Below are 11,054 nucleotides of genomic sequence, written 5' to 3'. Positions count from 1 at the left end.
CCTGTTAAGGTATGGTAGGGTTATACTATGGTTAATTTATAGCGATATCGACATCCTATTGTCTATTACCTGATTGCTATAAATAATGAGTGTATGATCATTGGCATCGTCGAAAACCCACGGTTGACTGCACTACGCTACGCTACACTTATGACAAGTTATATCATTATGTGTATCAAATGTAATAAAAGTAGCTCAGCTTAATGCAATCAACCGTGGTCATCCGACAATGGATCACTTGTCTATAACATTACGTTATCATATATAGTAGTAACAGTTAGATTCCATTCCATATTTTAGATGAAATACTATCTTGATATTGAAAAAGCTTCAACAATTTCGGATGAAAGATTCACGGCTTCAATGGGCGTATCAGCAAACGGTGTCTTTACCGTTCTGAATGGCGGACCCAACGATCCGAAATGTCAGCCTGATCCGAAATGCAATACATCAAATGCGGCAGACGGCAGATGGGGATGGATAGTGATATTTGCTTCATTCATGCACCATGTTTTGTTGGATGGAATAACGTATTCGTTTGGAATCTTCTTTAATGACTTTCTGGAATATTTTGGTGGCAGCAAAGGCAAAACACAGATGCTTGGTTCTGTCATCAGCGGTTACTACCTGTTCATTGGTAAGTCTTCTGCTTAGCTAGTAACGTGTGTGTGAAGTATTGAGGTGGCCAGTTCTTATAATGAATCTCTTGTCATGTAATGCGTTTCATCTTATCAATGGCATCTTATACACTTATACAATATGGTGGCCATATTATGTTTGGCTAAATGCAACTCTTTTTAATTATAGGTCCATTGGTCGGAGTGATAGAAAGCCGGTTCAAATGTCGGAGAGTGGCTATGGTTGGAGCTGTAGTAGCCAGTCTGGGACTGTTCCTCTCGACCTTCTCTCCAAACCTGGACATCATGATTCTTCTGTACGGTATTGTCGCGGGTAAACATACTACTATGTTGAGACAGTGTTGTTAATCTTAGCTCATATGTAAAACGTTTGATGTTTGTGTTCCCGTCCTATACCTATAACTTGGCATAACACTCTTCTACGGGAACATGCAGTTGTCTGATGCCAGTAATTACATCTGGTTCGCTCTTCGTTTTAGTCGTAGTGTTCATATTTTGCTTCAGCTAATCTTCATGTGAATAATCAACATTTGACAATACAGATGGAATTCTTCAGCAAGTTAACATATTTCAAACCTCAAACCTCAAACTGTAACGACCTATTTCCCCCTTCCATTCCAGTCGTCCATGACATCATTTAAGACTCGTAAAAAGACAAAACAACTATATCGTGTGGTTTTATCAATTCTTCTGTATCACATTGCACTGTAAAAGTGTTATTCTTACGTCAATCATCTAATTGAATTTCAGGTACTGGCTTTGGACTCGTGTACGGACCTTCAATATTAATAGTGAGTTACTACTTCAACAGACGCCGTGCCCTAGCTACAGGGATAGCCGTATGTGGGTCGGGTATCGGCGGCTTCGTCTTTGCACCACTCGGTGCCCTGCTACTTGAGATGTACGGCTGGAAAGGCGCCATGTGGATCATCTCCGCGATCGTATTGAATGGGGTTGTGTTTGCAGCACTTTACAGGCCAATTCAGTCGGAACAGAAGGGACTACATGAACGAACAAAAATACCGGGAAATAATGAAAATTCCCGCATTAATGAATCTCGGTGTTCGTCTCTAAGACAGACATTAGGGATTTCAATGTTATCAAGTCCGTCCATGGTTGTCTTCCTTGTATCGAGTTTTCTGGTGTCCGCTGGTAAGTACTCGACAATTCATTCTATTGTAACAGTTCACAAGGGGCCGCGGTGGCCGGGTGGTTAAGGTGTCTCGACACTTTATCACTAGCCCTCCACCTCTGGGTTGCGAGTTCGTAAACCTACGTGGGGCAGTTGCCAGGTACTGACCGTAGGCCGGTGGTTTTTCTCCGGGTACTCCGGCTTTCCCCCACCTCCAAACCTGGCACGTCCTTAAATGACTCTGGCTGTTAATAGGACGTTAAACCGAAAGACAAACCAAATTTAACAGTTCACTCTTTCTTCTGACAACTCATTAAGAAAGTGTGCTACTATTGGGTATTCTTTTAGTCTTTAAAGTTTCGTTTGTTATTCAAGCAAACAAAATGAATCAAAATTGAAAAAAAAGAGATGTGGTCGTTACCTTCACAAGTAACAGGTTGATCTCATCATTACAGGCTTCTACATTCCGTTCAATTTCCTGCCAACGTTTGCTAAGGAGATTGGACTATCAGCCTCTGAAGGGGCCCTCCTCATATCCATCATCGGGATATTTAACACACTTTTGAGGGTTGTGATTGGCATTGTGTCAGATCGGTCCTGGGCTGACTGTATCCTGACCAATGGTGTGGTTCTGGTAGTAGGGGGAATAACAACCTTCTTCATACCATACTACACGTCCTTCTGTGCCCTAGCTGGTTATTCCGCCGTCTTCGGATCTGCAATAGGTGTGTAGCATTTTGCGATTACTAAATTTATGATCATAATTATAAATGATATATTTTGTCATATTCGAAAATTCAAAATGTCTCAATTACATACAAAATGTTTAGATATTCAACTCTACAGAATAGCAGATACCTGAGCCTACGATTATTTCTGTGGTATATATTCTGGTGGCCTCTAACTATTCACAGGGGTTTTCGTTCCACTGAGGTCAATCATTTTGATAGAGCTGAAAGGAATTGAGCATCTATCGACAGGATTTGGTCTACTGACTATGAGTATTGGAGCTTCGATAATAATAGGATCGCCTGTGGCAGGTAATGGTAATCTAATACATTTATAGTTTTCTTCGTCTTAATCCAACATACTTCATCCCATCTATTGAAGATTTTCGTTTAATGAGCATAACTTGATAATCTATGAGGCTTAATAATAGGGGGCCGCGGTGGCCGAGTGGTTAAGGTGTCCCGACACTTTATCACCAGCCCTCCACTTCTGGGTTGTGAGTTCTAAACCTACGTGGGGCAGTTGCCAGGTACTGACCGCAGGCCGGTGGTTTTTTCTCCGGGTACTCCGGCTTTCCTCCACCTCAAAAACCTGGCACGTCCTTAAATGACCCTGGCTGTTACTAGAAAGTTAAACCAAAACAAACAAAAGGCTTAATAATACATTTTGGGGAAATGTTTGGTTCGCAATATCTTTAATTTTTACTTCCGGTATCAACACTTTAGGACTATAGAATCACTGACGAATCCTAGAAGAATTAAATATTTGTCTTCACTTTGATCTACCTCTTTGTACCGAAATGTGTTCATTTTACAATTTGCTCCGCATTTCCCCATTGACACAATGCTAAGAGGAAGTTGCCACCATACGCCTATAACACCCAGTGCCTCAGGCTATAACACCCAGTGGGTCATGTGATATTAAAAAGGCGTGATTTTTTGTTTGTTGGTTCAGTTTTTTTCAAAGTTGACGGAAATGGTAAGACAATGTAAATATAAGTATTGAACAGTGAATTAAACGTTGTTATAGTCGATATGGCAACAAGATGTATGGTGGGCAAATGTAGTAACGGGTTGCCATGTCATTTGCCCACCATACATCTTGCTGTCATATCGACAATAACAACATTAAAACCGCTGTTCATTGCTTAAATGTTATAATGTGTCCTCAGAATAGGGAATGAGTTAGCACCTCCACAGGGTCTGACCTTGGTTCATAATACTAATATCACATTTGGGAGGAGTTGTGGTGACCTTTCACCTTTTAGACAACGAACATGTACACGTCACGGGATGTTTGCGTGTTTCCAGTTCATCACAAGTTGTCCTTTTTTGTTAACCACGCATAATATGTCAACTCTTTGCTTTTTAGTCAGCATACTTTGAAGATGCACAGTTGCATCTTAAGATATACAATGTTTTAGTAGAACAGGATAAGGGAAATACATCTTAACGTACATATTGCGTATCATATGCCTCATAGATGATGCTAGTATCATGTCCTCATGCTATGTCAAGCCCGCTAATAAAACACAATATATTGTTCAGTTACTGAAATTATATCTGGCCAGTGTTCCACGTTAGACAAGATTATTATTTTTGAAATTTCCGTTTTTTTACTGTTGCAGGATTTTTTTCGGACATGACTGGAGACCTTGATATCGTGTTTTATCTATCTGGTGCTACAATAACGCTCGGGGGAGTGCTGTGTCTTCCTCTTCGACGAATTATGTACTGGGAGCTAAAGAAATAAAGTCAGAGACATGATTCAATGTGAACACACAATACTTCGTGATAAAATATGTCTTCTGTGATCTGTATTATCTATATAGAATTCGGTGAAGTAGGTCTCGAGGTACACACTTACTTGCTGAGATCAGTTTACAAAATATGAATGCACAGAGTCACGCACTACGAGAAATAGACACCGAAATATGTGTCGTATTGAGCAAACACATTCTGGCACGGCTTAGCCTCAGCGCCATTGATCTCATTAAACTGTGAAATTGTATATTATATTGTTTCCTAACAAATCGTGAGTACTTCAACGATGGAAAATATCATATTGTCCATACAATGAAATACGTTTGAAAAAAAATGCAAATCTCATAAATGAATATTCAACGCAAATCAAATGAATTGTTCATGTATCCGAGGAGAAGTGTTGATATTTGAAATTTTTAACATTTACTTTCAATAAGTTATGCTTTCCGTCATACTCTAAGCATATTCTATCTAATTCATTTGTTCATTAAGTAGAGTTCGCTGACGGAAATGTAAATCAATGTACAAAACTCAACCATCTTGTTTTTTTGTATCGTTAACCAAATCCTGTAATCTGATTGGTTCTGATAATTTTCTTTTCTGAAAATCTGACAAATCAGAAAGATGTATTTCAGTTAATAATTTGAAGCCAATAACAAAACCAAACGGTGGATTTTTAAGATGATACGTATTTTATGGCAAATTGTCAGAATAAATTACAGTAAATTTAGCATCAAATATGATAGGATATAACGGGATATTGGATATAACGAGACATCACTGTCTTTGTAGTTTAATATTACAAATAACGAAATTGTCTTTTACGAAATATGGTACATGTATCAGTTATAAAAGCGTTGTTTTCTGCATTGTAATGTTGATTAAAGAGGCTTACCGCAGACGGACCTGTAAATGGCACATCTCCGATCACTAAATAAACTTCAGTACACGTTTCTATGTGACAAAATTAGAGGCTTTCCGACTTTATTTCTTGAAAACAATTACAGAATATGTATTTAAAAGACGTTTTAAAACTCAACCTGAGAGGGAAATGTATGGAATATAACGGCAAATCTTCATTGTAAATCGCCGCTGCCTTTGAAGTTATCACTGTGCGGCACTGTGCACGTGCTTGTTTCTTTGATGTGTCAATCAATTTAAACTCCACTTTATAGCGGGGACTTATTGCGGGTTGCGATTAAATAAATAATATTTAAAAAATGAGGTTTTAATATCACTTTTCAGCGTTTTATAAGGAAAATAAAATGAAAAACTCAACAATTCCAAAAATCTGTCATGTGTAAAAAATATTTTTCTATTAGCCAATTTTTCTGATCTCTCTGCGGGCAAGCCTCTTTAACTAATTTCAGTTATCGGAACATATACAAAAATGCAAGAGTGTAATGATGTGATACAAGACTTATGGAATTTAGTCAAAATTTAAGAGATTTAAACAAAACAAATCTAAATAAAAGACAAAAACCAAAAAAGGAAACCAAAATAAAGGGGAAAACAAAGTAAGTTAACATTTTCTACATGTGCATTCACTAACTTGTGCACATTAAGACGTGAAAGATGATGTCTCTGACCAACTTCAGAGAGTTATTAATAACACCCCGCACTCTGACCTCATCGTCATGATTGGCGATACATACGCTAAGTCTGGTTAAAACAAGAAGGATAAAAAGATGAATAAGCTGAACACAAGGTTTAAAATCAGAAAAAAAGAACGATTCTCATCATTTTGTGATATTAATGACTTGGCTATAATATATATACAGTGAAACCTCACTATTAAGACCACCAGGGGGTCCGGGTCAAAGTGGTCTTAATAGCGAGGTGGTCTCAATGCCGAGGTGGACCAAATTGACCATCAGGAACCGTAACTCTTAATTGACTGAACTCAGGTGCAAGTTGTATAGATTTGGCTAAATACATGCCATAGTCTTAACTTTAAATAAAAACAAAGACAATTGTTTGTTTCTTATAATTTAATTAATAATAATCTTCATTTAATAAATAAAATATTTCAACATATGCTCTTAAATCATTACAAGACATTCAAAAGAAGACATGGACAACATAAAAACCGGATAAAATATGTGGCCATCAACGTACCGGATGTCTGGACACACTGATGTGCTGACGTAGAATCAGACAAAAAGAATCAGGTTCAAACTACACAAGGTGGGAAAAGACAACACCATCATATCGATATTCATCCTGTAAACCCAAAGCACAAGCAATAAGGCAACAACCTCCAGCTTGAGCTGGGAAATGGGTTTAGCAAACTAAATGAAGACACTACCCAAGAATGGAATAAGATTAAGACAGCATACAACGAGAGACTATTACTGAACAAACAAAAGGGACACCAGGAATGGTTCAGCCATGACAGCTGGAAAAATATGGCAGAAGGCAGACTCTGAATGATAGGATTCCAAATATATAAAGGATATGATCCAGACGTAGGGAACAGTATGTTGATGTGGGTAGAAATATTCTGGACTATTGCACAGACACCTATGATATACATGTTTCATTACATAATCACTAAAATACACTTAGAATCACTGAAATCTCGACTTTCCTGTAGGCCTAGAAGTCACTATGACTGTCGTCTGGCAGTGTTGACATCTGAGCATCTTAGACGCTTGAAAGGGTTGGACTAAATTCCGAAACGTCACATGTGTTCAATAGTTCGCACGTGACCGAATTCCAAAGCATCACACTTGTTCACTAGATTGCACTTGACCGTGCTATAGTCATTTTAGCCGTTGAATAGCTTATGCGTATAGTTAAGGAAAATCAAACGCATTATGTAATTACAACGGATATATGAAAACAAATTCGTATGTTATGCAAGACCAAGGTCAATTGATGTCGTGAAAAGCGAAATGGAAACAGACCAGACCCTAGCTATAGTCCATCAACAGTATAAGAAATAACAAGAACTGTTGGAGAACAGCATATGTTTGTCAATAAATAATCAAAATATATCAATTGGTATGGTTTCGCAAAGTGCATTAATAATATTTATATTGTTAACTTGATCAGAATGTGTTTTGTGAATTCATGAAATTTTCAAAACCATGCCATATATATTATATATTCAAACATTCGGGAGACAAGCTATGCTTTTGTAGATTGAATGAATATATTAAATACAAATGTAATTGCTTTTTTTCTTCATTTTTTTTATATATCCTATATTATCCTTATGAGAGTTGTCTCCCTTGACACATGTGGACCGGTATAAATTGACTAATGTGAGCTTTTTTACATTGTTTTTTTTTCAGTTTTACTCCAAGAAATAAAAGTTTAACCCCACAGGGACCATATTACCATAAATTACTATGCCTTTCAATACTTCAACCAAAAACTTAACATTTGAAAAACCAACGCCGACGCCGGAGTGACAACATAAGCTCTCACTCTTCTTCGAAGAGACGAGCTAAAAAGGACACTAAAGATGGAGAAGGAGGTTGATAATGAAATTAGCGAAGAAGGGAGGGAGACTTGTCAAACTGGCGAAATTGCACATCAAAATGCCGCCAAAATTATAGTCTCCGTGTAGACAAGAAGTCTAACAGAACAGTTTGCTCAAATAAATAAATGACCTTGACCTAAATTCAAAGTCAGTGGTAAAATAGGCTATTATCTTAAAATGACTTTTTCGCAATAACCAAGAGGCACAGATACCTAATATTGGGTCAGTTGCACGTGAGGGTAAAGTGCTACTAGTTTGTTCAAAAGAATGACCATGACTTACATCGTAGGTCAAATAGGTCAAATATGCTAAATCAACCTCTTCACAATAAGCAAGAGGTCCAGACATCTCATATAGGGCCTGGGGCATGCTGGGGGAAGGGCGACCTTGTTTGTTTCAAAAGTTGCAAAATGGAAGCTTCCTCATCTGTCGGGAGTCGCATTTTCGGAGTGCCTAGTGCCTCGGTGACGTAAACTTAGTTATCTACCATGACCGAAAGCTTTATAAGATGCATTTCGAAACAACTTGTTCTGTTTGGCATGACCACTATGTAAATACCAATGAAATATGGCTGGACTGCAGGATTTAAATATTTCAGTTCTGATTATTTGTATTTTGTTTTGACACATACATTTGGATTATAATACATGTAGCGGAAAGGTACAATGATACATAAAACATTCACTAAAACCGGGTAAGTGCTTTTCCGCTGCTGTTGGGTAATGTGGAAATAACGAACTAAAATGGCCGCACTTCCGTCTATCACAACCGGAGGATACTGTTGCCAGCGGGAACATCCTGGACACACTCAGATAACTGCAAATGTTTTGATTATTCTCAAATTGAAAGTTATTTAACTTGCATTGTCAACTTCATCCCACATGCAAGGCGAACCATAAAAAAGGTTCGAACATGGTTTTTCAACGTTAACAGGGACAGGAAAATCATATTCCAAGAAAGGACTTGCCCACGATCCTATTCTCTACAAGATGAAAATGAACTAAGCTAAGTAAATATTCAGACTTGAAACTTGATCCCTAAATGCACATGTACATAATGAGTTGAAACGTGTCCTGACAAATGACAATTAATATTTTATACTTACATGATCTCCCCACATAGGACTGCTTAGTACACGCCCGAGTGGACACGTGCGTGCAGTTGTTTACACAAAACAAATATAAATGTGTTACTTAGTAAGTATGACATAGCTTATATAACCTGATTACGCGATTACCTGATCCTTGGTCTCTCTAAGCATTTTTCACTTCTTGACGTCCAAACTTAGATCTTGTCACTAGTACTTCCGGTTGCGCATGCCGAAATGAAAAATATCAGCCACCCCTTGTAGTTTCTGACCCCTTGTATTATATAACAAAATGTTAGCTAATCTGTCCATTCCTTTCCTCGTCTTCAAAGAAATTACATTTATACTCAACATTTTCGACTAAAAATGCAAAGGACAGTCCGTAGCATGAACAAAATCATTTTCATTCTCTTTTTGTAAATAGTATAGAGCTGTGAGCGTAATCATGCATCATCGGCTTAAAAGCGGATGTTACTAAGGAGTCTCTCTGATAATTTAGTTTAAACAATATTTTATTCAATATCTACATATCATATATATGATACATAATAATAAAAGGATTCAGAAAAAAGTATGAAAATACTTATAAGATAATTTAATATTATTTAAAAAATAAATAAATAAATAAACAGCATCCGATAAATGTTCTTATATATATGTTTTAACAAGTTTTAGTTAGACTTTGTCCATGACACGGTAAGACTGTCCTTATAAGACAATTCTCATTTCAGGTAGACCTAGTTCAGAGCACAGAGACGGATACATATACTAAGTAGTCTCCAATACAGGGGTCATCTCAAAAATGTTTTATTGAAGCCGTATTGTATCAAGTACCCATACACCTGGGCCGAACCACCGTTGGTTGGGAAATCGTACCAAGTCCCTGTGATTTCAGCATGGATGGAATGGGTAGTGCGTTTGGAGATAGCCCATTCACGGTGTCCGTCTCCACGCTTCTTGCTAGGTCTACCTCACATCTTGACCGGCCAATTTGAAAAGACCATTCTCTAATGGGTACATGACTAGGTAATATCAGTACCAAGGGGCGTAGCTAGGCCAATAAGATTGTGTAAGCCCAGGCGAGGGGTTTGGGAGCGGAAAATTGCTTTATGGATTTTGTAAAGGTATGCAATTGTTTTTCGAGACAGATATTTTATAACTTTTTATTCTTAAGAAGACTGATCGATTCTTTTTTGACTATTCGATATCAATGTAATTTGCGTGTAACCGTGGTCTTGAGACTCGGAGTTGATGTGGCCTTTAACAAGCTGACCGAGGTTTGTCCAATCGGTAGACGGCGACGGCGAGTAAAAGTTTTCAATTTTGGGTTGCTGTGACGAAAAGTTGAACAATACACACAGTAAATGGTTTTTGTTTTTGTCTTCATTTTGAATAAATACACTTGTCAACTTTATAAAATCGGAAACATGGAATTGATTGGCTAGTCATAGACAAAGTATGATGTGTTTGATATTCAATAACTACTAGGCTTACATCAATTAAGGTACATTGTACATAGTTACTAATTTGGTTATTTGATACAATTGGTTTTTATCATCATTACTCATATTTAATTCGATGGTTACTTGAAATATAGGCCCAACACACACGGTAGGAATGTTTATGTGTAAGCCCGGGCTTTTTTTCTTATGGACGCTACGCCCCTGGTACCAGGTTGCTGAAACTTTTCTATGAGAAGTTGACGGACGGACGAGAGGCGAGGGACGACTCCAAAATCTAAACTGGGGTTACCTCCCTTTACTTGTTCTGCGAAGCTTAGCCCAATGTCCAAATTGCAGAAAATGAAACATTTAATTCATTAACCATGCTAGGTATTTCTACATCTACTATTAATTAAATACTTTAATTCTCTAGTAATGACGCAAGCTATTAATGTATTTATTTATAATAGTTCAGATTTCACCAAAACTCGTAATGGCATTTGATAATGTTGTGGAACACAAACATTGATAAGTAGCATATTTTTAATCAACCAATTCCAATATCATGAATAGTGAATGTTTAAAAGTATGATAAGTAATAGTTTGCTTTCTTACTCAAATATATTTTTGTTTAACCAAGTGTAAAAATTGACAATTCTTGTCGTAATTGTTGCTCATACTGTCTCCATTCCACTAGTCTCCCTGAAATCATTTTTTTTTTTTCAAATGATATCGCGCCCTGACTAAGGTTGTGATTAAGTATTGCGGTTTTG

The 11,054-nt window shown here is 37.4% G+C and overlaps 1 protein-coding gene across 1 annotated transcript; it reads left to right on the top strand.

The window, feature by feature from the left end:
• The first annotated feature begins 282 nt into the window (after positions 1 to 282).
• Positions 283 to 4,251, top strand: LOC117317480 (monocarboxylate transporter 12-like). The gene is made up of 6 exons (XM_033872291.1): positions 283 to 637; positions 808 to 951; positions 1,389 to 1,790; positions 2,226 to 2,495; positions 2,685 to 2,810; positions 4,127 to 4,251. Exons 1-6 carry the CDS (start codon positions 301 to 303, stop codon positions 4,249 to 4,251), a joined length of 1,404 nt encoding a protein of 467 aa, XP_033728182.1. The 5' UTR covers positions 283 to 300.
• The last annotated feature ends 6,803 nt before the right edge of the window (positions 4,252 to 11,054 follow it).

The sequence above is a fragment of the Pecten maximus genome, chromosome 19 (assembly GCF_902652985.1).
Source record: "Pecten maximus chromosome 19, xPecMax1.1, whole genome shotgun sequence".
NCBI classification, from domain to species: Eukaryota; Metazoa; Mollusca; class Bivalvia; order Pectinida; family Pectinidae; genus Pecten; species Pecten maximus.
This window is presented reverse-complemented; position numbering and strand designations above follow the sequence as displayed.

Coding starts and splice junctions, on each gene's coding strand:
- LOC117317480 (XM_033872291.1), top strand. CDS start 301: ATGAAATACTATCTTGATATTGAAAAAGCTTCAACAATTTCGGATGAA. Junction 1,791..2,225: donor GAGTTTTCTGGTGTCCGCTG/GTAAGTACTCGA, acceptor TCATCATTACAG/GCTTCTACATTCCGTTCAAT. Junction 2,496..2,684: donor CGTCTTCGGATCTGCAATAG/GTGTGTAGCATT, acceptor AACTATTCACAG/GGGTTTTCGTTCCACTGAGG.